Source organism: Notothenia rossii (genome assembly GCF_949606895.1).
Source record: "Notothenia rossii genome assembly, chromosome: 9".
Taxonomy (NCBI): Eukaryota; Metazoa; Chordata; class Actinopteri; order Perciformes; family Nototheniidae; genus Notothenia; species Notothenia rossii.
This window is the reverse complement of record NC_136907.1, coordinates 66,130,131-66,155,722: the sequence shown is the minus strand read 5'-3', so window position 1 is coordinate 66,155,722 and position 25,592 is coordinate 66,130,131. Positions and strand designations below refer to the sequence as shown.

General features: G+C 40.9%; 4 protein-coding genes across 4 annotated transcripts; 2 read left to right on the top strand and 2 right to left on the bottom strand.

Moving 5' to 3' along the window:
• The first annotated feature begins 111 nt into the window (after window positions 1–111).
• Window positions 112–4,716, top strand: LOC307020161 (alanine aminotransferase 2-like). Its single transcript, XM_079651340.1, has 11 exons — window positions 112–774; window positions 866–955; window positions 1,073–1,181; window positions 1,826–1,959; window positions 2,060–2,303; window positions 2,392–2,471; window positions 2,558–2,694; window positions 3,177–3,351; window positions 3,483–3,638; window positions 3,745–3,857; window positions 4,595–4,716. Exons 1-11 carry the CDS (start codon window positions 709–711, stop codon window positions 4,683–4,685), a joined length of 1,395 nt encoding a protein of 464 aa, XP_079507466.1. The 5' UTR covers window positions 112–708; the 3' UTR covers window positions 4,686–4,716.
• Window positions 4,708–14,092, bottom strand: dhx30 (DEAH (Asp-Glu-Ala-His) box helicase 30). The gene is made up of 19 exons (XM_079651335.1): window positions 13,842–14,092; window positions 13,498–13,634; window positions 13,278–13,388; window positions 12,908–13,171; window positions 12,657–12,806; window positions 12,418–12,570; window positions 10,412–10,885; window positions 9,302–9,685; window positions 9,132–9,210; window positions 8,914–9,018; window positions 8,662–8,837; window positions 8,351–8,557; window positions 8,194–8,275; window positions 7,550–7,743; window positions 7,274–7,433; window positions 7,027–7,184; window positions 6,290–6,393; window positions 6,060–6,199; window positions 4,708–5,410 (listed from the first exon to the last, which is right to left on the bottom strand). The coding sequence occupies exons 1-19, from the start codon at window positions 14,008–14,010 to the stop codon at window positions 5,151–5,153; spliced, it is 3,507 nt and encodes a 1,168-aa protein (XP_079507461.1). The 5' UTR covers window positions 14,011–14,092; the 3' UTR covers window positions 4,708–5,150.
• An 827-nt stretch (window positions 14,093–14,919) lies between these two features.
• LOC307020164 (proproteinase E-like) lies at window positions 14,920–16,822 on the top strand. The gene is made up of 7 exons (XM_079651346.1): window positions 14,920–15,052; window positions 15,144–15,315; window positions 15,489–15,614; window positions 15,877–16,013; window positions 16,274–16,416; window positions 16,499–16,651; window positions 16,747–16,822. Exons 1-7 carry the CDS (start codon window positions 14,986–14,988, stop codon window positions 16,762–16,764), a joined length of 816 nt encoding a protein of 271 aa, XP_079507472.1. The 5' UTR covers window positions 14,920–14,985; the 3' UTR covers window positions 16,765–16,822.
• Window positions 16,823–16,905: 83 nt separating this feature from the next.
• wrnip1 (WRN helicase interacting protein 1) lies at window positions 16,906–25,592 on the bottom strand. The gene is made up of 7 exons (XM_079651339.1): window positions 24,659–25,592; window positions 23,236–23,430; window positions 21,695–21,927; window positions 20,599–20,819; window positions 18,349–18,504; window positions 17,670–17,749; window positions 16,906–17,583 (listed from the first exon to the last, which is right to left on the bottom strand). Exons 1-7 carry the CDS (start codon window positions 25,289–25,291, stop codon window positions 17,302–17,304), a joined length of 1,800 nt encoding a protein of 599 aa, XP_079507465.1. The 5' UTR covers window positions 25,292–25,592; the 3' UTR covers window positions 16,906–17,301.

Genomic DNA, 25,592 nt, shown 5'->3' with positions numbered 1-25,592 from the left:
TACCAGCCAGAATATTATCCACACTCCAATGAAAGTCCTGGATGTCATTAATCCACCTCACAGTTTCATCCCACAGGCCATAAGACTGCATGTTAAACACCTGCATTTTTTAAACAACATCCACAACATTAATCTGGCTGCAATTTAGAAATTATGTATCTAATATATCATATTCAATCACTTGCATATAGACTCTTATTGCACTATTCCACATTTTTTCTGTTTTATTGTACTGCACTGTTGGAGGAGCCAGTGACCTAAGATTTTCATCGTCATAACTACACTGTAGCTATATGTATGTATGCATGCATGCATGCAGCATGACCAATAAAAGCCTTGAACCTTGAACCTATATCATGTATAATAGGGAATTATTTCTTTCTTCCCTACTCAAGCAACACGGAGGAGGTGAGTTTGTAGCTGTTCTTCATTGGTGTTTTATCCTATCTTTTACTTGCTGTGTTTTATGCCTTTTATACCGTTTATAGTTGTATTTTGTACTGTATGTAAAGCACTTTGTATATTTGTGTTGAGACGGGTGCTATGTAAGTAAAGTTGTACTTACTTACTTACTTCACACATCGTTTTTAGATAGGAATAGAGGGTGGCCTTTAGGACTACATGTGTGTAGTTACCTGTATTGCTCCTCCTCTGATATCATTGCCCAAGCACTAAAACCAGCAGGAGATCAGTCTGAATCTGAAGAACATGGAGAAGTTAGGTTCTACAGTCCTCGTCAGTCGAGCAAACCAGATCAAGGAAGAGCTCAGACAGGTAAAGAAAGGAGTTATTGACATATTTTCAAAATGGTTTCTGTCAGCCACGTTTCCATCCTGTTGTTTTGCTTTAAATTCACTTTCTGCAGAAATTGAGAAAGCCATACAAGCAAGTGATAGATCTGTACTGGGGAGACCAACACGCTGCAGGTGTGAAGCCTCTGTCCTTTGTCCGACAGGTAATCTGTAACCTTCAAAGTCCATCTTTAGACTGGGATTAATATGCAAGCTCATACATCTTCTTCTGAATACAAATGCATGTCACTCTAATCTACTGTGTGTCTTCTCATTTGCAGGTTCTCGCAGCATGTCTTTACCCTGATCTCGTGAACAGCAACACGCTTCCAGTGGACGTCAGACAGAGGGCTCAGAGGTTGCTTGGAGAATGTGCCGGAGGGAGTGTAGGTAAGATATGTGCATGTGGAACTATTAAAATGAAATGTTATGGAGTCATTGGATATCTGTCTTCAAGATTTCTGGACCATTTAACCCATTCAAATAATGTTTTTACCATTACTTTTTATTTTGCATACAAGCTTAGTTATTTTAAGTTTATGGAATACATTACATAAAGCAAACGGAAATCCGGATACCTCATTTTGCAACTAGGGCAGAGATGTGTGTACTATGCAGATATATAGATATATACTTCATTTATCCCAAGTTGGGATTTGATTTGGTCAAGCATTACATGAGTTAAAAATGTTTAAGAAATACAATAACATAAAAATGTATTAAAAAAAAGTATATATATATTAAGAATATAAATAACAAGTTCAAAATGCATAATATAAGAGTAGGTAATAAGATATACAACATGATTAAAAATATACTGAAGTATATTGTTATTTTTTTATTATACATGTGCTTAGCCTTGATGCAGCTTTTAAGCCCTATATTAATAAAACTTTGTAAATGCTATTATACAAATACAAATTAATACAATGATGTAGCATAAAACAAGGTTATAAAATAAATGCAATGAAAATACAACTATTTTAACTTATAGCATTATTGCGTTTCCTAAGCTTTCCTGGTTATTCCTTCAGGTTCTTATACTGCTACAGCTGGCATACCAGAAATAGTCCACAGAATCTCTGAATTCATAACCAAACGAGATGGCGGGGCTCCATCAGACCCTGAAAACATCTACATCAGTCCCGGCTCTCAGTGGGCTCTCAGGGTAATAAGCACTATTACTGAAATACTGCCATACTGTGTCTGTTCCTCCTGCGGATCATCATCATCTTTGAGTTCAATTAATCTGTTCCTGTGTTTATTAGAACATTCTCAAGGTCTTGGTGAACAGACAGGCTTCCCCCAGAACAGGTGTGCTGACTCCAGGGCCGTGCTACCCCCTCACCAATTTTACAATAAAAGAGTTGGGAGGAGTTACTGTCCCGTACTGCCTCAGCGAGGAGCAGGGCTGGGAGCTGCAGGTGGAGGAGCTGCATCGAGCGCTGGACTCTGCAAAGGGAGTCTGCAACCCTGTTGCTCTGTATGTCATCAACCCTGGAAATCCCGCAGGTAGTCAAATCCAAACAGAATTGACATCATCTAAGTATATCTTTTGAATCATAGAATATGGTATCATGCCATGCCGTGTTTCCTGTAGGTTATGTTCAAAGCAGAAAGACAATGCAAGAGGTGATCCGGTTTGCTTCAGAGAAGAGGCTCTTCCTTCTGGCTGATGAGGTCTTAAAGCATTGTCATCTATCCAGAGAATTCATTAAGAGTGACATAAATGTGTAAATAAATGCTTTCTGTGATCTCCTCCACAGGTCTATCAGGAATGTGTTCATGGGGAAAACAGTGAGTTTCTCTCTTACAAGAGAGTTCTGTCTGAGATGGGTCCTCCTCTCTCAGACACGGTGGAGCTGGCGTCCTTCCACTCAGCATCCAAAGGCTTCATGGGAGAGTACGTTCTCTGTCTGCCTTCTACTTCCCGAACAATAGCAACTTTTGACTTTTTAAGATAGCAAACTTGAATATACAACAGGAAAAATTATTTATTCGAGTCAACTGATGTTTTGTTGTGCTATTGTTTAAGGTAGGCTACATTTTAGGCTCAGTGGGCCAAACCTTTCTCTGTTTTTGGATTCTTTATTCTCGAGTGAGCCTTGCGAGAAAAGCAGATGTTTCTTCAAGAAACCAACTTAGCACTGGCTCATTAATTGAAATACAAATGTTTTTTTACAGGGTCAAGTATTTCTCAAGGAAAGAAAGATAACCATGATCTTGGAAACATGAAACAAATGTCACTCAAGATAAGAAGTCCTAAAAGTGCTCAGAACAATACAATTGAATATCTATGAGTTTCTGTAACAGCTGGGCAAACATATGAAGATCAAGCTCGATAACAAGCTACTCAGGGACTCTTCATTTCTCTCTCTCCCCCAGGTGTGGTCTGCGTGGTGGATATGTGGAGCTGGTAAATCTGGACCCTGATGTTATGAAATGCATCTACAAGCTGTTCTCCACAGACACCTGTGCTCCTGTGTTGAGCCAGATTGCCCTGGATCTGATGACCAGCCCTCCACAACCAGGAGATCCATCGTACCCACTTTATATTGAGGTGAGGTCAGAGATAAGCATTTCAGATTTCTATTTTGCAAGGTTCCTAATATCCTGGTTTTCTCAAGTAGTTTTAAAATAGGAAACCTCAAGCCCTCTGTATTTTTGTGTTCTTGCCTTTAACTTCTGCAGGAGACACAACACATCAAGACTATGATGGTTCATAATGTAAAGAGAGTCTTTGAGGTATTGAACAGCCTGCCGGGTTTCTCCTGCCAGCCGGTGGAAGGAGGTGCCTTCGCATTCCCCAGACTGTATCTTCCACCTAAAGCCATTCAGAAAGCCAAGGTTATATATCTCATAGAACCAAGTACACACTGCAAAATCACAGCAATATGACGAAGTGTCACATATGTGGTAATTAATCATTTGGTTATGTTTTTGCTTATTTTAGGAAATGGAAATGGAACCAGATTTGTTCTACTGTATGAGACTCCTGGAGGAAGCTGGTGTGTTAGTCAAACCTGGCATGGAGAACGAACAAAAGGAGGGCACCCTCCACATCAGGTAAAATATTTAACTGCCTTTATTTACTAAGCATTTCATTTCAACATTTATAACGCTTTATACTTCAATGCCAAAGGGATCACGGAGTTCATGCTGGTCATCTGTTGAAGGACATGAGGCAACTATTTGTTATACAAAAATATTGTTGCAAAGCTAGGTACCTATTTGCAGCCCGTCCGAACATTAACCCAGTAGCTCAGCTCACCTTTCTACAGCAATGACCTGCTCCACTCTTTGTTGCACATTCACAGCAGTCCAGAGAGATGGGCTTCTATTTCCCCACTCTCGTAGGCCTACCATTGGACACTGTTGGTCTGATGTTGTGCGGTTTTAATTACACTTTACTTGTAGCAAGCATACACTGCTCAAAAGTCCTCGTAATTATGTTTTAGTGTCATACAACTGCTTATAACCCTTAACAGTCACTTTAAGCTCACAAAGTCCTGTTATAGCATGTACGTGATGTTTCCAAGACATTTCAGAAACGTATCATTTATAATCTGTTATGATATATCTGGTCTTCATAATGTGAATGGCTAAAGTAGTTAGAATACGTTGTGTTGGAATTTGATAATTTGTTCATACAATGTCACTTTGGCATGGTATTATAAACCCATGATCAGGTCCTATGAAGGTGCTTGTTCTGCATTACAGACATGACCATCATTGAAAGTATATTTCAGACATGTTTATTCAGGATTAGTGGACTTTTTACCTTTAACTCTTTCTTTGTGCAGATTCTGTATTATGAACCCCGAGGACACCATGGAAGAAATACTGAGCCGCCTGAGCAGCTTTCACACACAGTTTATGAAAGACTTTTCTTGAATGAAGGCACTCAGAAAAAAGCCAGGAATTATTATTGTTTATTTTGTTATCTATGATCAGTTAAATAATGAAGCTGAAACAATAAAAATGGTCTGATAATTTACCTCATGTTGACATGTGAGCATTTTTTTGCAATAAATATTACATTAATTATTGCATGCAGTCCGTTTGAATGACCTTTGGTCTAGGTCAAATTCAACTTGTTTTCTAGAAAAAACTAGTATACATAAATTACCGAACACAGTCCAAAACCAAAACCAATGGATTCCTTCACATCACATGGAAGTTCATCATTTACCTCAACAATACCAGCAGCACACTTCAGATAACTGTGGGGCTCTGCTCATATATACAAATATTGACTTTCTTTTAATAAAAAAACATCCCCATGAGACCGCCATCCTCTTTGCTTCCTCTGTACCAACCAGCATATTATCCACACTCCAATGAAAGTCCTGGATGTCATTAATCCACCTCACTGTCGCTGTGGTCGGTCTGACCTAAAGGGTTTGACTCTGTGTTGTTGAGCAGCTGTACCAGTAAGGAGATGAGCTTTCCGTCTTGAGTAGAGTTGATGATTGCGTTACTGGGGTTGCTGAGGTTGCGGTACATCATGCTCTGAATGGAGGTGCGTAGCTGCCACAGCAGCTCCCAGGTGTCAACCGGCAACTCACAGCGTACCAGAGAGCGTCCAGGAAATGAGACCTCCACTCTGTCTCCGTTCACTGGGACAGGAGGGAAAGGACAGGGTTATTTATGAAGAGGAGAAATGACTGCCTGTGAATCTAAGAAGGTGATAATATATGTTATTGCTTCTGATGAGCATATCTACATAGCAGTTTGTAGTTATTGTATTGAGTCAGAGCTTTTTAATGTACAATCCAAAATAAAAACTGTGTGTTAAAAACATGGCAAATATGTCTATGGAGTGGAAGACATAAGTTAAATAGTTAAATAAGTAAGTCTATTAACAGATATTAGAAAAACAAGGGCTATCAAGATCTTGAAAAAAAATGTATCGGTTAAAAAAAGGACGTCACTATTTATAAGTTAAACCTCGACTAACAAATGTCTTGTTTATCACTGGAAGAAGCGGAAACAAGTTGTAAACACACTGACATTATCACCTTTATAGTTGATGCTACGAACTTGATAAGAAACAGTTGGCCATTTCCACATTTAGCAGTTACAGAGCAACATTAGCATTCACTTGAATTTGTTTTTCTCGGCTAACATGAACACAATATGAGATGAAATAATGTGAGGACATTAAATCCCTATTCATTATGATTATTAGGGTTCTTTGCCCTAAAATCATTTCCCCAACCACCTAAAAGCACAGTGCCTCTTTCTGGAGGGCAGTGCACGTCCTACCTGTTTCTGTGATATCGCAGTCTGTGAGCAGCAGCAAGGCGAGGGGGTGGACCGTAGAAGAGTCTCTGATGAAAACAGCCCCGTTTGACTGCATAGCGCTGAAGAAGGTCAACCAGCGACTAGGGAGCTTGTCTTTCCCTCTGCAACAAAAAAAACCAGCCAACATTTTTTTACATATGCAATACGAGAGTAAACACTTGGTGTCGTTGAATTTTGGAGTTTGTTCAAACCTGTTCACTGAGGAGCGGTGAAGATGGACCGGCCCACTTTGTGTGCGGTAGGCAATATTGTTGGGGCGAAAGCGGCCTCCTTTGTCCACAAGACCTTTCTTCACCTGAGAAAAGGGTAGGAGTTGTAATTTGTGGAAGACATTCTTAAGAGAAACTGATCAATTATTGTGTCTTTTGTTGCATTTAATAGTAATAAAGAAAGTCATTATACAAGTGGAATCGATTTAAAATGCAGAAACAGAGCAACTTCATCCTCAGAGGAAAAAGAAGTTTTGCACCCCGAACACAGCTTACAGTCACACTATATATTCATGAAAGGAAACAGCCAACTGGTCCTACACCCCATCATTAAACCCCCTTGTCCTTAACCATTTTCACATCCACCTTTTACACTTCCTTTTGCCCTCCTGAAATGTAAATCCTTAACATATGTCTCTGTTCAACACATACAAGACTAAAAATACAATTTAACAGAGTGAAAGGCAATCAGAGTTTAAGACTATATGTTTCCAATCATTATATGATCATTTGTCACAACATAAGTGAGCTTTCGAGAGACAACAACCTCAAAAACTGGATCTTACTTTATTAAGATAATGATATTGGCACTTTAGAAACGTCACCACTAGAACATAACCTCTTCCTCGACAGTAAGATCTCAATCTCACAATTCTGGCTTTAACCTTTGATGGAGAAGAGCAGGTCAATAATAAGTATAATAGACTCCTTTGTTGTACCTGAATGAGGTTGGGATAGAGTCCAGCCAGCAGCACAGCTTTAAGCAGCTCGTCCTGGTGGCTGTGCTGGTTGTAGACCGAAGTGTTGCGCTGGCAGTCCTGTGCACGAGTCACCAGCTGGGCTTCATGCAGGTTCTCACCGAACTGCATGATGAGACCTGCAGAGTGACATCACAACAACAGAATGATTTGATGTAAAAGAAACGGTCAATTCAAATGGGAACAATTTGGGTGTGCTTGTACGAACCATTGATGAATCGAAGACTGAACTTGGACAAAACGTGTCTGTCCAGATAGTCATCCCGGTCCTCTCTGTCCCCCTCATGCTGAACCCTCCTCCAGCCCAACACAGCTCTGATTAACACCAGATAGTCGCTGAAGCTGGATTTGCTCAGATTCTCTTTCACCTGGACAAACACAACACGAATGTTAACTACTTACTACCTGACTTTACATGGTGTTGTTTTTTAAATTCCTATATAATATCGTAAAACCTTGTGGATGATGATGATGTGGGTTTTACCTTGAAAATAAGACCTCTGTTCTGCATGCTGTTGTAAAAAGGGTCTCTGGTCAGGCAGGCGGCCACAGACAGCATTGGGAGGACACATCTGAACATGGCACTCAGGACCAGCACTTTGCCCAGACGAGGGTCACATGACATGCAGGACACACGCTCCCCTAAAGGAGTCAGGGTTTCATTCTTGTCCAGAACTCCTACAAAAGAAAAAAGATTGACAGAAGAGATATTAAGCTCAGTTCAAGGTTCTTACTTGTGTTGTAGGTTTCTAATAGAACAGGTTTATATGCTGTCATCTTCAAAAAACACATTGTATTCCCCCCTCAGGCTGTCTGTTTGAATATACCTGTAGTGAAAAAGTAGGTCTCAAGCTGTGGACAGAGATACTCAGTCGCAACAGTCAATTCTAATCAGCCTGTCAATATGAATGGATGGTTGCCATGTTTCTGACCTCTAAACAAGGGTAGTGTTATTTAACAGTTTTTGGGTTGTTGCCATCCAGATAAGTATGTGCACAGGCACTGAAGTGTTTTTGCATGATTTAATTTAATGCGATTCATGATATGATAAACAGGTTTCATACAAACCAGTTTAACACACAAGAAACGTCGCTCATATCTGACCACACAATCCAGAATATCACTCACCAATGTCTTGTAGATTACAGACAGCATCTCTCACCGCTGACTGCTCTGGACTGTCCAATACTTGGGATAAGAAATCTACAGCCTGCACACAAACCGAATTACATTATTTAGAAATAAAAATAAAAATACACCAAAGATTTGTGTTCCCTTTAAATACCTTGCAGTCAGGACTGTGGATTTTAGCTTGAAGAACTAAATTCTCCAGTGGGGTGCGCAGGATCTCCGGGACGGGGAAGGGCATCATGGTTTCCAGCTGTTCTCGTGGGAACAGATGGTAAGCCTGTCCTGGTTGACATCGCCCTGCTCTCCCCTTCCTCTGAGTCACGTTAGAATGAGAAATCCAAACTGTGTCCAGACAGGAGACCTGGAAAACCAAAAGGAATCATACTCAGACAGGACAACTAATCACAAGGTTTGTTTTTGTAGATCTGAAAGAGCACATAGTCAAACTGAAACGGTGATGCTTACCTTCGTCTTTGGGTCGTAGTTCTGTTCTTTGTGAGTTCCTGTATCCACCACATGGACGATGTCATCGATGGTGATGGAGGTCTCAGCGATGTTAGTGGTGAGGACGATCTTCCTCTGACCCTCTGGGGGGCGCCGGAACACCGCCTGCTGTTCTGATACTGATAAACTAGAGTGCACTAAAAGAAAAAGGGAAAATACAATTATAAATCTTCTCTATACTTGGAGGACAAAGGTCGCTCTTTGTATACTTACATGGAAAGATCCTCTGTGAGCCGGAGGAGAAGTGGCGCTTCTGCTCCAGTTTCTCTTGAACGGCCTTGATGTCCTGCCATCCGGGGAGGAAACACAACACTGCACCTGAAGCATGAGAGGGAAGATTTGTTTGACAAAAATAATGAAGATCCATCTCCTTAAACTTTGTAAAAGCATAATTTAAAAAAGCAACATTTGACAGTTTGTCAGATAGTTACCTGGGTCTCCATGTTTGTCAATGTGCTCGATGACATCAGCTATTAAATCTACATTTGGTGCGACACTGTCTTTTCCTCCCTTAAACAAGATGAAATATAACATCATGAGACACAAGGGAAAATAAACACTGAGCATACTGAAGTAGGAACACATAAGACTCCGGTCTCACCTGCTTGTCTTTGTCCCCTCTCCTTTCGACTGGCGGTAGGAATCCCATCTCTGTTATCACATCCTCCAGGTATCTGTCCTTCACTGGGTGCATGAATCCGGGGACTTTAACTATCGGGCAGCCCCCAAAGTACTCGGACAGCCTCTGCTTGTCCCCAGTAGCGCTCATAAGCACCACCCGCAGGTCAGGGTTTACCTCTAAGGTGGAGCGCAGCAGAGCCAGCAGCAGGTCTGTGTTGATGTCCCTCTCGTGGACCTCGTCCACCACCACGTGGCTGATTCCCTTCAGAGACGAGTTGGACTGCAGCTTCCTCAGCAGGACGCCCACTGTGAGGAAGAGTAAAGCTCCTCCGCTCTGCTCTGGAGGCCGGCTCTCAAGTCTCACCTACGCATAGAAAGTAATTACTTTTACTTTTTCTACCGGGAAACACTATCCGATAATGTGAATAACCATTACAAATATGAGACAACAAAAAGGAAGGAACAAGCTCTACAGTAACTTAATCAAATGTATATCGCCCGTCTTAAAAGCCAGGAGTCTACGGAAGTCATATTTAGAACAAAAGCTATCTTCTTGGTGTATTCATTTAATTTGTTATCAAATTAGCTTTAGAACAATTTAAATAAATACGTATATGTGTGCTTGCCTATTCATCACAATACCAATGCAAATAAAAATAAAACGTCTCCATTACTCAGAGAATACTAGACGTGAAGATTTGAAACACTTTCAGTATGATTACCTTAGATGACATCTATAAATGTATAGATCTATTTTGTGTCAAACAATTTGTTCTGAATTGGAATAAATACAATTTACATATTTGTAAGTGCCCATAATTGAAAAAAAAAAAAATCAGCCTTGCTAGTTTGGACCAAATGGTAAACAGTATTGCTATTTTTATATTTTGGCCTATTTTCAAAAACACAATCATTATTAATTCAAGCGGAAAAGGTCATAGTTAAAGACAACCAAGTCAATTAATAGTAGAAAATGTACCATTCATTTTATGAGATAGTTTAGACATTTGTCAGTCTGCTTTCTCAGTACAGAAAAGAAGGCCTACAGAGTTCATGTTCTAAATACAGTACTCTATAAACGTGTATCTACCTGGTATCCCACAGAGCTTTGTAGAGCTGGACCCATCTCCTGAATGACACGATGGGCCACGGACACAGCGCTGATTCTGCGAGGCTGGGTCACGATGATGTTGCAGTTGGCCCCCTCGCCAGCCCTAACACATTCCTCCAGCAGGAAGCGGGGGATCCGTGTTGTTTTCCCACATCCTGTTTCTCCATCAATCACAACGACCCTGGACGACTGCACCGCTGAGATCACCCTCTCACGGTGGGCATCGACCGGGAGCTCCACACTCAGCCCAGGGTTCACCTTCTCCCAGTCTCTCTGCAGGCGGGCGTTGAGCTGAATGACCTTATCTTCAGACAGAGGTCTGTACGGCTTGCCTGTGATAGCGTCCGTCAAGTACTCCTCCCCTTCCTCCTCCTCCTCCTCCTGGCTCAGCGCCTGCTCTCCTCCAGCCTCTTCCTCCTCCCAAATCTTCTGCACATCTGATTCCACTGGGTACTGTGAAAACATTAGCCATTAGTACACCTCAGTGTTTCCCCTAAAATTGTCATGGGGGGGCGCTGCGCCACCCCAACAGAACCCCGCAGGCCCCCCCTGAATATATATATCAGTTTCGAAACTGAAATAATCTATCTACGGTCTCTTTTCACATTGAACATGTGCTCTTTCATTAAATAAACTAAACGCTTATGTTATTCATCCATGTATGTGCATGTTTCAGTGCCCACTGCATTCTGTCCTCCGCTCTGTTTCCGACATACACATACGAATGCACACACTCACAATCAGAGAGTAGAGCGGAGGAAAGGAGGAGAACAACAAAGTGTAAAAAAGTCAAACAAATCTGCATTATAGCCCCGAGCTCTGCTGTTGGTCATGTAAGTCCTGGGCGTAATTTACACATGTCCCCCCCCACTGTTCAAAATCCCATTTTTGTCCCCCCCACTGTCAAATTCAATTATTATTTTTTAACCTCAAGCCATCATCGTCACGGAGGAGCACACAGCCTCTGTGTGTGTGTGGCACGAGCACATGTTGTGTGAACAAGCGAATGTTGTTATTAGCATCTGGTGCTAGCTCAGAGCTAACGGATATTAGAAGCTGTTTCTACAACAAGCTGGAGGGAGAGCTCTCTCCTGTCAGACTGAGAGGCTGATAACTACAGCTCAGGTGAGGTAAAGGACTCTCTGAGTGATAGGATCGTTCACTTTAGTTATCTCAGTGAGTCTCAAATTGTTTGGTCATGTAAACAAATATGTCCAATGCACACCTTCATCTATTTAATATAGTTGTAAAAAATAAAGTAATAAATCATTCCAATGTTAACTATAGGACAGTAAAAAAAGAAAATACAGTTTAAAAGGGGAGTGATTAGTAAAATATGCATAAATAAAAAGAAAGAATGCTAACTAGGTAACATAAGATAAGAATAAACAAGTTTAAATGATTTGTTATTGGTTGTGATCATATTCTAAATATGTTTGGATTATTGAAAAGTATACGGTTCTGTTTCATGAGTGTTGAGAGCTGTACCCATAAATCTCTTCATCTTGTGCTCAAAGTGCACCAGATTGATGCATTTAACTTAAACATAAAAATAAAAAAAATCCCGGGGGAGCATGCCTAGAGTATGCGAGGTCCACTCACAAATAAAGCAGGTTCACATGGATAGGATAATAGATAAGTTTGCCAGGCATTATACACTACACATTTTCTTTGATTGCACCATAGTCCTAACACATATTTTGTTAGAAAGGCAGGAAAAGGGATTCAAATCGAGAACTATTTCCATTGCCCACAGACCCTCTGTTTTGTGTCCCCCCCCACTTCTCAGACCAAAGTAACTCCCCCCCCCTCTGCTTTTAGCTCATGGATCTGTTACTTAAAATGTTTCTCACCTGATACCTGAAGCACCAGATACCCACCAATGCATCCCACTTGATAAATGTAACCGTTACATTTCTACAAAGACCAAAAGATGATGATAAGAACACTCTCTAAGTTTATTATCACGTGAGTTGAAGACCGACCTCTTCAAAGTACCCTCTCAAGTGCTCCTCCAGGTATTGGGGGACTTCGATGGGGTGGGGGCGTCTCTCCCGCTCTCCAGCCTCCTTCACCTTCTCTCGATTGTACTTGGCGTGAGTCAGAGGGTTGTTGTTTTTGTCCAGTAGCTCCAGCTCCTGGACCAGGCGACATGATGCAGGGTTTAGCACAGCTCTAAACATTTAGGTTAAAGGTACAGTAGGTGTGACAAAATGATCTTAACCTTCAGTTTCATGCAGGCGAGAGCTGCAGCCATCTTCTCTGCTTTCACTCGGCTGTTCGCTGCGGCGGAGAACTTCATCTCCTCTGGCCAGTGCAGCGTCAGGACACACTTCTTAAGCTTCCCTGATGTTGTTACGAACTTCATATTCTCCTGTAAAAATGGAGAACCCCAGGCAGTTAATAACACATGATGATGTTATCGTTGCTTAGTTATAATTGTGCAGTCATGGCAGTTGATAACATGGTACAAACCTTGATTCTGTTGGATGACGTGGCCAACTGGATGACCCTGGCGAGGAGATTTTTAGGTTGTGGAAAGATGGAAAGAGCTTTAGAGATGTTGGAAGGTTCTTCTTTGGGAGGCCATTGATGTTGTGCCACCGCTTTAGTTGTAGGCGCAAATACATCATTTATCCATGATTCGTCCTCGTCATCATGTAGTAGGGATTGTAAACCTCCTCCCCTCCCCGATCCCCTCGCAGGGAGCTGGTTATTTGGACCAATGACACCCATTTCCTGCACACACACACAAAATAAGTAAAAAGTAAGTGATGAAATGTTACTACAGATTGCAAGACAAAATGATGTCTACTTGATACAGTCTGAGGTCAATGCAGCTTACTCTGAGTTTGAAACAAACAGCCGCTGCAGCAAATCGTTCAGCGTCGACTTTCTTGGATGCAAAACCTTCCTCTTCAATCCTGCAGGGCCACAGCAGTGTAACGGTGGCTTTCTGCAGAAACACAGTTACAATACAAAGATTAATTTCAGAGTCATTAGCCCTCAATGGACATGATGTGTTCAGAAGCCCCCCTCCATCCCATTAGGAATTGTGATCTGACCTTGATCCCTTCACTCTCCGTGCAGCTATACTGGATGTACTGGGCCAGGTCGTTGACTCCCAGTGACCGGCTGATGGTGTTGTTCAGGAGACTTTTAGGATCTGGGAACTCCTTCAAGAGGCTCGGACTCACGTCATCTAAAGAGTTAAAAGAAACGAAGGTCAAACACATAGCAAGGTCAAAGAAAGCTGTTTTCCATTCTTAACTCAGGTAAACATGAAGGAAAGACCACGAACACAAGCATTAATGTTTCTGTTAACATGATGGATGCCCTTGAGGTTAAACACTGCTGCTGCTGCTGTCACCGGTTATCCAATGATGCTAACTGCTAACTCTTCCCTCACCTTTACTCTCTGCAGAGGATGACCCGTCGTCCTTAAACCCTCGGGCTGTTGTGCTGTACCACCGCAGCTCTCTGCCCAAGTTGGACGGCGTTGTACCTCTTGTTTGAAAACATTTTGTAACATTACAGAGAGCTCTAAGCCGCATGAGTACGCTACAGGGCACCGCCATCTTTGAAACTTTGCCGTCTGCGGCAGCGCCGTATCTGCGGTAGCGTAGAGCAGCGAAGAGAACACCAGAGATGGCGAGATCCACAGCGACCCCCACTGACGAGGAGGGTTACCTTCTCAAACTGTTGTAAAGATGCAATATGATATTCTGTTCTATAATCATTTTTAACTCCACAGTTCTCACTGTTTTTCCCCCGAGTAGAAACATAATCAGAATTCCTTTATTCGTCCCACAACGGGGACATTTACGTTGTTACAGGCAAATAAAATATAACACTATTAGGCCGATATAAAAAGGCATGCACAATGATAGTATTTGAAGTACAATTTATTACAAAATTACACATTCAGGTAGTCATACCGTAGCAGCAGTATAACATAAGACATTTAGCAATGTAGACTAAAGTGTGCTATAACATTAGTTAAATTATCATTGTTACTTAAAGACTCCTGTTACAGTAGCCTAATGGTTGGATTAACTAGGAGTAGCCTATAACACATACATTTTATTTACATATTAATCAAGTTGTAGAAACAAGAGTAAAAACCTAAACTCCTTAATATCATCCACATCAAAGTTAAGTAGCCAGTTGAAGTACATTTTTGAGGGGTAGCCTTTCGAAAATGACTCTTAGTTTACACAATCATTTGAAATATGTGTCAACATGATCAGTTTGAGTCCTGTTTTACCCTGGATTATATAGTTATGATTTATAAATATATCATTAATACATCCCCCTTTCCTTAATGTAACCCTAAGATCCAGAGGTGACATTTTTGGAACAGCTCCCTATGATTTGGACCTAGTTGTATTGCATTGCATCATTTGGATTTATCAATCTGTATATTAAACAGTGGGATTTTCAGCGACTATGTGATTCTTGGTTGGCTCACAGCTGTTGTGACATCTGGAAAATATCAGGGGAAAACTGCAAGGGCAGCGTCTGGGCTGCAGGGTTCACATAAATAGCTCTGCATGATAACCCAGTTGGACAAATACAGAATGGAACGAGCACTTGTCCTCCTCCTGGCTGTAACAACAGGTGAGCCCATTAAACGAAATCCTTCACTGGAATAGATATATAATGTGAATGTGAAGTAATCCTTTTTCTTCCGTCTCTCCTTTTGTTAAAGTGTCTGGGTGTGGTGTCCCCAGCTACCAGCCGGACACCAGCCGTGTGGTGAATGGGGAAGAAGCCCGTCCATACAGCTGGCCATGGCAGGTTTCCTTGGAGTCTTTTTTCCCTACTTGTGGAGCAACACTCATTGCTCCTAACTGGGTTTTGACTGCTGCACATTGCATTACGTGAGGAGAACTTCATTTCAATTTAAATAGTTTCTGATGATGCATTTACAGGTTCCAAGGTTCCAACAGAACTCAAGGAATGAAAATGTGACCCCTTTTTTCCTGTGATTTAATTCACATTTCGTTTTTTACACTAATACGCAATATATTAAGTTTATTACTTTCCAATCCAGATTCCACACGTACAGGGTTGTTCTAGCTGAGCATGACATGAAGACAGAGGAAGGACCTGAACAGTCCATTATGGTGGCAAAAATGTTCATCCATCCCAAATGGAACAAGAACTGCGTGTCTTGTGGGTAGGTAATGATCCCAACATATTATTTTCCAGATCTGTGGTGGATTATTACACAAAGCATGTCCTTGAAAAAAGGTGCCTATCAGTACAGTATACCGTGTGAGCTCCTATTGAGCAGCAGCTGAGTAAATAGAAGTTTTATAAATGAAAAAAACTTCTCCTGTAGAAAAAAAGCTCTCTGCACATTTAAATATACTTTGAGAGGTTAATAGAAAATGTACTGCTGATATGTTTAATTTTGCCTTTTTAATCATGTTTTATAGGAATGACATTGCCCTCCTTAAGCTGGAGAAAAGTGCTTTTATCAATGACAAGGTCCAGCTGGCTTGCCTGCCACAGCATGGTGCTACTCTCGCCTACCACCAACCCTGCTACGTCACAGGCTGGGGTCGTCTCTACTGTAAGACCTGTCGCCAATTCTGCTTATCAAGATCATGTGGGGTGTTGCGCCCCATGTGTAAATAAAACGTAATAAAAGGAGATCCGGCACTCTGTAATACATCCATACATTGTGATGCTGATCAAAAGCAGTTTGCAGGATCTCCTTTCTCAAGTGACACCTTTTCATTCATTTGAGATAGTTGTATGTGGAAACATGTCCTTTAGAGGAGTGAAATGTATTAATGTTATTCAAATGCTATTATGTTATTTTCTCTTTAGCTGGTGGTCCTTCTGCTACTACACTACAGCAGGCCCTACTTCCTGTTGTGGATCATGAAATCTGTAGTCAAAGTGACTGGTGGGGCAGCTCAGCAAAGACAACCATGGTCTGTGCAGGAGGAGAGAGCAAGTCAGCATGCCATGTGAGGAAGAACCACTAAGTCATGCTTTGAATGCAACACAGTTAGCTTTTTACTTGCTCTAATATCTGCCATTACCTCCCAGGGTGACTCTGGAGGCCCCCTGAACTGCAAGGGCAGAGATGGTAAGTGGTATGTGGAAGGAGTGACAAGTTTTGTGGATGGACGGGGCTGTAATACCCCTCAGAAGCCCACCATTTTCACCCGTGTGGCCTCTTTCATCCCCTGGATCAGTGAGGTGAGGAAGAATAAATAAATGGCATTAAGCAACCATTTAATACAAATATTAAATTTGTGTAATTTACTAACGTAATCTTGTGTTTCTCCCTTTAGACCATGGCCCAAAACTGAAGACATGTTCAATGACTGAAGAAGTGAACGGGCAATAAACTATCATTTGACATTTTAATATTAGATTTGTCTTTTATTTTATCAAAAATATATACAGATTATGAACAAATATATTCATGACAAAGAAACATACATTAACATCAGATTAAACAATGTTTGACAACGCCACATAGACAGGATGAAGATAAACAAACACATATTGACCAAAGCAAACATTTGATTATGGGAAAACAAATATTGTGTATGTTTGTTCTATTTATTTGAACATACTAAAAGGACTTTAATCCAATAAGTAAATGAATTCAAAGTAAATGGTTAGGGTTTCCTTGATAAAGAACATAACATAACAGAATGAAGTTAAATCTGACAGAAATGTAAATACAACATGATGATTGATGTTTTATTCTTCTTATAATCAACTAATGAAATACCTTATCTTGAATTAGAATTCAAATGATTTCCCGACAAGTGATTATTTGATGGGATTGTTTTCATTCAGCAGACTCTGGTTTAACACCACACTGTAGCAGCAGAGCCTCACAGGTCTGAAGGCGTCCAGGTGAAGAAGTTGATTCCCTGCAGCTCGTCAGGTAAGTACTTCTGCTCCACAGGGCCGCTGAAGGATGGGTTGTATTTGTAGCCTTTAGCGTAGCCCAGTTGTTTCATCAGTCTGGTTGGGGCGTTGCGAAGATGCAGGGGGACAGAAGGCAGGGGCCCTTTGTGGTTCCTCAAACAAGCTTTCACATTAGCATAGGCCTTGTAGACATCAACAGACTTGGGTGCTCGTGCCAGATAGATTACACACTGAGCCATGATCACCTGTTGAGCAGCAACAGAGGTAAAGACTGACTGAACATTTGATCGATATGACTCAGGACCATCACTGATTGGTCAGGAAAGCCTACCTCACATTCAGGCATCCCGATAAAGTGACAAGCTTGAAAGGCTGACACGGCCTGAGGAAGAGCGGCGGAGTCTGCCATACCTGAGGAAGATATGGGACAATTTCTCTGTAAGCACTTAGTTCAGATGATTTTTCCTTTACTGTAATCAAATAAAATAACACATTTTGTCTTTGTTGCCCTACTCCTCCTATTTTATGATCAAAAGGTCAGGAGTGAAAGAGTTATGTACATTAATAACTAAGCTTTTACAAGTAAAAAAAGCATTTACATATTCAAAACAATATTGTGATCTTACTGTTAATCAGAAAAGGTTTAAATTAATACAATAAAAGCAAGACATATAACTTTAAAAAAATTGATTACGCATAATAAAAAACTAAAAAGAACAACACACAATCTAAATTAGTTGCTAAAACAAAAGCGAGAATAAAAATATATATTTTTTTTAAAAGAAGCAAGGGACTAAGAGGCTGGGATTTTGGGAACAGTCGTCATTGTAGCTACGATCTAATGTCTTATTGAGTGCAAGATACAGTCCTGCAAAGTTACAACCTGATTAACAGGTTTCATTTTGAGAAGTTGGGCAGCTGCTTGTTTAATTTTCTGGTCGGGGTAAATGATCAAAAATCACTAAATTCAGAGATGATCAAAAGGATAATTTCCATGAGGTCTTACTTACCCACGTCCTCGCTGGCAAAGCGGACCAGTCTCCGGGCCACGTAGAGAGGATCCTCTCCGCCCTCCAGCATACGGCCCAGCCAGTACAGAGCTGCATTCTCATCGGAGCCTCTCATAGACTTATGTAACGCTGAGATGCAGTTGTAATGCTCCTCACCTTTGTGTAACACACATAAATAAATGCATCAAGATTCGTGAAGTCACATCAAACATTTACAAAACGTCCTAAAAGGTCTGAAGAGAAGAAACACCCAAAGGAACAAAAAGATTAAAGACTAATCAAACTATTTAAAGACAAAAAAACAGGAAGAATACTTTCTCCTTGAAGGTCACTAGTCATGCTGACGGACATTTTCATCACCCTTTGAAGCACGGGACAGTAAATCTCGATCTTTTGGGACAGCTGAAGGGTTATGCAACAGGAGGGAGTGGATGGTCAGAGGATCATAGAGTGGGTGGGTGGGACCAGGGTGGGAGTGTGTAAATGATTGGAGAGGCTGAAAATACAGTCTACTATAATTGGAGACATTTTATATATCACTTTGTATGAACGCTGGGTGTTACTTAAATGGGTGTACTTAGTCAAATGTGGCACCAAGCAACCGTAAGCACAGCTGGAGACCCAAGTGATAAGCATGGTTGAGCTTTCTTCTCAGCCATTATCATTCAGTGATTTGATATGAAAGCCCCGTGACAGGACGCATTTTGGAAAGCAACATGATGGGGCTGTTAAGCTTAAAACCTCAGATTATTTAGATCAGGGGTCACCAACCTTTTTTAGGACGAGGGCTACTTTCAAAAAATAAAACAAGTCGGGGGCTACTTTTACTCCTCTTTTTTTAGTTTTTTGCAGTGTATATATTTAGCACATTTGAACATTATTGTATGCTTACCTTTAACCTTTGTGTGCTGTTTGGGTCTGTGGGACACCGTTTTCAGTGTTTACTAAAATAACATGTATGCAATTTAATTATTTTAACCTGCTTTATTTTGGGGGGGGACCTCACATCCTCCAGGGGAATTTTTTTTAAATGTTGAAGTGAAATGCATCAATCTGGAGCACAAAATGAATAGATGGATACAGCTCTCAACACTCATATGAAAGGGAGTTGTATACTTTTCAATAATCCAAACATCTTTAGGATATGATCACAACCAATAACAAATCATTTCAACTTGTTTATTCTTATCTTATGTTACTTAGTTAGCATTCTATCTTTTCATTTATGCATATTTGGCTAATCACTCCCCTTTTAAACGTTTTTTTTTAAGGAAATTACGCCATGTCCCATGTGTATGTGTGCGTCAAGTGCAATAAATATATATGCAAGTTGCAACACACACACAGTAAAACTCTGCCCCTCATGTGTGGTATCGGCTGGCATGATAGGCTGTTCAATGGGGCTGATGTGTAGATTCTGCCAGAAGGAAAATCAGCGGGGAGGTGCCACATTGCTTTTCTTCCCGACTGCAACGCTGGTCCCGCAAATCAAGCAAGAACGTGATTGGTCGATATTCATTGTGGGGGTGGGGGGAGGAGGGGTGTTAGATAGATATAGAGTTGTAGTAAGTAGATAGGGTTCGCTATGATTGAGGTTTCGTTTATGCATAGGGTAGGTTCTTTTAAATTACATTTCCTTTTTTGTTTTGTGTATTTTATACATTTTGGATTTGCGAGCTATTTTTAGAACATGCCCGGCGGGCGACTCACGGGCACCGTGTTGGCTACCCCTGATTTAGATGTTATGTAAAGTAAAGATATTGATGGCAGGTGGTATACTGAAACTGATGGGAGGATTTAGATATGTGGATTTGTGAAATATGTAGCAATGTGTTAATGGTGTTAATGTGCCTAAGTGCTTTTGTTGACTATGTGACAACCCCGCCCCCTTGTATAATCCTGAAAAACGCTTTGTCCCAGCTGCCTATTACATAATGAATCCTCTTTAAATGTGCAGTGTCAGGGTTTCAAAATTAGACGAATGTCCTCTAATCAGGACATTTTCCAAATCACAGATGTTGTACAATTTTTTATTTTGGTCAGGTGTAATCTAAACATTTAAAAAGAAAAAAACTATACATTGAACATTTCAGAATGTCCTTAATTGTTTAAAAAATAACAACCCTTTTTTAAATAACCACCGTAGCCAAAAAAGCAATTTTTACTATTTTACTATTTATTTGGTGAATCTAATGGGCCCTTAGTTTGCACATGGCATTTCTCAGAGTAATTAAGAACATATAAGCTTACCAGCTCTATCATAGAGAATATGGGACCTCTGAAGACCCTCCTTGATGTGGTCCTCCTTCACCAGTATTTCCTGAGAGCCGCCCTGCCCTGAGGGGTCGGGCCGGGCCGAGCTCAGCTGAGCCTGAACAGCCAGCTGCAGACTGTTGAGTCCTGCTCTCGCGTCTCCATCACAGAGGTAGGCGACTGTGTCCAGTGCCTTCTGTTCAATGAAGATCTTTGGCCTGGGAAAACAATACTATATATCAGATATAGTGCAACAGTTGCAATACTTTAAAATATATTCCATTTTGTAAGGAAGAAATAAATGAGAAATGACATTTCCTAATTAAATATTGATAAAATCAATAATAAAAAAAAGGTTAAGAGACTTACTAATTTAAATGGACTCAATGCATATGTATAGATCTGTTTGTAACTAGAAACCACAAAGAATGTCGGACATTTACAACGTCCTTCCCAAAAACGTATTTTCATCTGTGCCCTGTAGAGGGCGCCACAAAATTCTAACTATGCTCAGCCGTGTTCAAGTATACACAAAAAGCATCATCAATATTCCTAGTGCCTCCCTTAATGCTAGCACTATAAAAAGGTCTCATAACTGCGCAATAATACGTTTATAACACACTTTTAATGTGTAGGTAAATAACACCTGAACGATAAAGTATTAGTCTATCCAGAAATCAGAGGTATAAAATAATAACATTATCAAGAAATATACAAAAAACGTAGATGACAGTTTCTCTATTGGTTTATAAAGAGTGTTTCTGCCATTTACCTAATTGATAAATTGGGTGATTCAAATAAAAGCTGTTCATATATTGCATTCCAATTTAAAAGCAAAAACTCAAACGGCAGCCTTAAAAATTATCTATAGATTGAATTTTGTAATTGTATTATAAGCTGTTTATTATGAGCTACAATGGCAATTTATCCAAGATAAAAGTGAGCCACTCCCGTTGTTTATCTGAATGAATCCAATGAGCTAGAAACAGAGGACAACAACAGGCTCAACCATCAAATATTTTGAGTTGTCGGCTGACATCCCATCATGATGTGTGTCACTCACTAAGTGTTTGGTTACCAAGGGCGCACTTACTCATCTGATTGGTGTTGCTCTTTGGGAATTGACTGATCTTGTCCCAGGACTTTAATCCCCAGTGTGGCCACAGCCCTGTCCAAAATGGAGCCCATTGCCTCCACAGAGAGTTTCTCCAGAACCAGCACCCTGCACCGGCTCAGCAGCGCAGCGTTTACCTGGAAGGACGGGTTCTCTGTGGTGGCCCCAATCAGAGTCAACGTCCCGCACTCCACGTGAGGAAGGAAGGTGTCCTACAGATACACACACAAATTAACCATGGGAGGGAAAAAAAGGGACAACAATGACTATTTCTAAAACAACAAGATATCAACAGTAGGTATTTGTTAAAGGTCCCATATCATGCTTTTCTGATTATTACCCGTCCCCTTGTGTGTTATGAAGGTTTTTATGCATGTAAACGGTCTGCAGAGTCACAAACCCTCAAAGTACACCCTGTAGCGAGTAAAACTCTAACACAGAAAAGACCTGTCTATGCTGCCCCAGAACGCCTCGTTGGAGATTTCTCATTTTCCATTGTTTTCTTCCTGGGTTCTGTGACGTGTGAATACCCAAATGAACAACAAATGACCGGATTGGCCCAAATGGACCAATCCGTGGAGCATCTCACACACCAGGATCCCTTGGCTAACTAACAGGGAGTCCCCATTGACTTCCATAGAGCTTCCTGAACCCTGGTACTGTAATAGACGAGTTGGGATCGCGGAGAAATGCTCTCCGCAGACCCATTCTCACAGCGTTATAAACCTTTTTCTTACTCAATATCAAGCCACACTTCATTTTTTTACTTCGGCTGTGAGTGTTTGTGTGTGTGCTCTGGATGAGTTTAGCTTTTTCTCGCTGTATCGCCGACCCGGAACACTGTCCGCTCCTCGCAGCAGCAGCTAGCAGCAACGAGCCTCGCAACGAGCCTCGCAACGAGCCTCGCAACGAGCCTCGCAACGTCCCGACCAATCAGAGCACACTGAGCTCACAGGGAGGGGGGGCAGGAGCTATTGGAGCTACAACAAGCCGTTTAGGACAGAGAGTGAATACCTGGTGAATACACATACTATACAGAGATGCTATATGAGAAACCAATGTTATTTTGGAAAATTGCACAATTTAAATCTATTCTATTAGACCTCAACAATAGAAATATGATCAGTAGAAATGGCCATGACATGGGACCTTTAAACTACTATTAGCTGAGCCTCCTTGGTAGCTGACATAGAGAAAGTAAATCTGAAGATTGCTTTCTATTAGGGCTTTTTTGATAAACAGCCTGTGTCTCAATGAGATGACCCGTCTTAACAAAGGTTACATAAATACAGTCATCAGTGGCAACTTAACTGAAAACTCTCCGAACTAAACCACACCTATATTAAAATGCTGTTAATAAATGACAATGTAAATCATGAAATAAATGCTATTCATGATTTACATTATGTTGTACCTATTTCATACAGAAACTGAAGAGCAAATACCAACACAGGGTGGATTTTAAAGTGGCTACTTCTAATCGTAACATGGATCAGATAACATTTGGTTTAATACTCCACCTGTTGTGATTTGTTAAAGCGGTGAATCTCATCGATGAACAGTATGGTCCTCCTCTTGCACAGCCGGAGCTCATTCTGCGCCTGCTTGATCACCTCTCGCACTTCATTGGTGGACGTGCTGGTGGCGGACAGAGAGACAAAACGAGCTGTTCCCTTCTTTTTACTGCTGCTGGCAATGATGTGAGCCAGAGTGGTCTGAAACACAACACATTACATACAAAGTCATTTGATTTGAACACATGATGTGCCCTTTTTTGAATCAATATAAATGGAATCAATGATAAGCACCTGTACGGCATCTTTAGAGCACATATTCCAGGACCTACAATGCACCTTTATTTTAGGGCCTCGAAAATATTTAGTCTTTACTGTACATGCTAATAACAACCTCCAAAAATAACCTTCCAATTTTGAAACCAAAGAGCTGTGACTGTAAAGTGTTACTGAAGCATGTTGACGACGTCTAAGAATGGGAAGCTGCTGTGTAGAAATAAAGTTGAGCATACCTCACTCATTACATGCTGTATTACTATTTAGGTTTGACAAGTAACACTTGCAAGTACTGCACCAACCTAGCAGCCAGAGACAGAATCACTTCTTCAACATGCTGTAAAGGATCTCTCTCTACTATTATTGGCACTGGCTGTAGCATGCAATCTAATGCTAATGTTAGATAATATTGATTAGTTGATTGCAAAAAATCTGAAATCCTTAATATTCAAGTTATCAAGTAACATTGAGATGATTTATCAAGACATAATGTCAAACACTCACCGGTTTCCCTCTTTTCATATATAATTATATTTACATTTCAAATGTTGCTGCTGGATGGACCATAATCATTTACAATTGACCTATTGTCTATGGAGAACTGTAATAGGCACACATTTTCGCACATATAATTGATGTATTGTATCAATTTGTAACACATAACAGCTTGATGCAGTGTGGTGTTTCTTGAAGTATAGTTTTGATAATATATATTAGGCCTTCAGTTCATAATGACCTGTCCATGAGCCTACAGATGAAGCTCAGCTACTTTGCTAACTGTTCCATATTTACATAGATGATCATTATGACCTTTCCTTGATATAAAAAAAGAAATACAGCTATAAGCATCATCTTTGACAGTTTATAGATAGGTTTTAGTCTAGTATAGAGCTGAGCTTATAACAATGATTAAGAAGTGTTAAACCTGAAGTGCTCTTAGAATGTACTTTTCATGCCATGTTGTGTTTTGCATTTAAACTGTTGAAATTAAAAACCGTTGTGTATAGATTGTTGATTGTATGTTATTTTGTTAGAAGGGAAAAGGGTAGATGTATTTAAATAATTGTAACATGGTCACTTTGTTTTGAAGCTTGGGAGAAAGCTAAAGTCATGCATAACAGAATGGAAATACAGGTCAGGTGACGAGGCCCACCTTTCCACACCCCGGGGGTCCCCAGAGGATCAGGGATGGGATGTCCTGGGAGTCCAGCAGTGAGCGGAGGAGTGTTTGCTGTCCCACAACTTTACTCTGACCAAAGTATTCCTCCAGTGTGTTTGGTCTCAGTATCTCTGCCAGAGGCTTGTTACTCGTCAGCAGTGTCCGTGGTGATAAATCAGTGGATGTCTTCAAAGCATGACCGTTTAATCCAGGGGACTTCATACCCTCTGTACTTGCTGCTGGTCCTGGTTCTGCCTCGCCGAGCAAATTACGTTTAACCCCCTTGTTGACAGGAGATTGTTTACTTGATAAAAACCCGTTGCGTTCACCTGGGGCTAAAAGTTTACTCTTGTTGGTCTGAAACAAAGAAAACACAGATGAAGCCGCACCAGCCACGGAGGAAGGGCTGGACGCGGTGGTGCTGGGTGGCTCAGCCTCGGCAGTGGCATTAATGCGATATTTCTTCAAAGGAGGCTCGCTTTCTTCTGTTGTCGACGGACTGCTGTCAGCAACGCTTTTCAGCAGACACACGTCGAGATGTCGGTTAATGGTGCCAGGCGTAAAGTCTATCAAACAGACGGGACATTGCACAGCGTCCAAGATAGGAGATGACATCTCGCTCGCCATGTTGTTTCCCGCGAAACTTTTGACCCCAATCACGTGACCAAACACCAATCTTAACGTAGCAAAGTTGTTTTTGCCTTAACTTTAAATACAAACATGTATTCCCGTTTATACTATCTGATTCTAACGTTTAGTCAGAGGCAATGTTAATGTAAGTCGACTAATCTTATTTTCATTTCCTTATTTACGTCTGTGTGCATTCACGTTCTGATGGGACGGTCGGACATCAGGAGATTTCTGTCTAGTTTATATTCCAGACACAAGCTTTGCTGAGTATACATACGGACATTGTGAAATTGGAATT

What these genes read in the sequence shown, in the direction of transcription:
- LOC307020161 (XM_079651340.1), top strand. Translation starts at nt 709, where the DNA reads ATGGAGAAGTTAGGTTCTACAGTCCTCGTCAGTCGAGCAAACCAGATC. An exon ending in CTCTGTCCTTTGTCCGACAG is followed by an intron (nt 956 to 1,072) that starts GTAATCTGTAAC and finishes TCTCATTTGCAG; the next exon opens with GTTCTCGCAGCATGTCTTTA. An exon ending in CGTACCCACTTTATATTGAG is followed by an intron (nt 3,352 to 3,482) that starts GTGAGGTCAGAG and finishes TAACTTCTGCAG; the next exon opens with GAGACACAACACATCAAGAC.
- dhx30 (XM_079651335.1), bottom strand. Translation starts at nt 14,010, where the DNA reads ATGGCGGTGCCCTGTAGCGTACTCATGCGGCTTAGAGCTCTCTGTAAT. An exon ending in CTCACAGAGGATCTTTCCAT is followed by an intron (nt 8,838 to 8,913) that starts GTAAGTATACAA and finishes TTTTTCTTTTAG; the next exon opens with TGCACTCTAGTTTATCAGTA. An exon ending in TCTATCCCAACCTCATTCAG is followed by an intron (nt 6,394 to 7,026) that starts GTACAACAAAGG and finishes CCCTTTTCTCAG; the next exon opens with GTGAAGAAAGGTCTTGTGGA.
- LOC307020164 (XM_079651346.1), top strand. Translation starts at nt 14,986, where the DNA reads ATGATAACCCAGTTGGACAAATACAGAATGGAACGAGCACTTGTCCTC. An exon ending in CCTCCTGGCTGTAACAACAG is followed by an intron (nt 15,053 to 15,143) that starts GTGAGCCCATTA and finishes CTTTTGTTAAAG; the next exon opens with TGTCTGGGTGTGGTGTCCCC. An exon ending in ACTGCTGCACATTGCATTAC is followed by an intron (nt 15,316 to 15,488) that starts GTGAGGAGAACT and finishes TTTCCAATCCAG; the next exon opens with ATTCCACACGTACAGGGTTG.
- wrnip1 (XM_079651339.1), bottom strand. Translation starts at nt 25,291, where the DNA reads ATGGCGAGCGAGATGTCATCTCCTATCTTGGACGCTGTGCAATGTCCC. An exon ending in GAGCAACACCAATCAGATGA is followed by an intron (nt 20,820 to 21,694) that starts GTAAGTGCGCCC and finishes TTGTTTTCCCAG; the next exon opens with GCCAAAGATCTTCATTGAAC. An exon ending in TATTCTCTATGATAGAGCTG is followed by an intron (nt 18,505 to 20,598) that starts GTAAGCTTATAT and finishes TGTTACACAAAG; the next exon opens with GTGAGGAGCATTACAACTGC.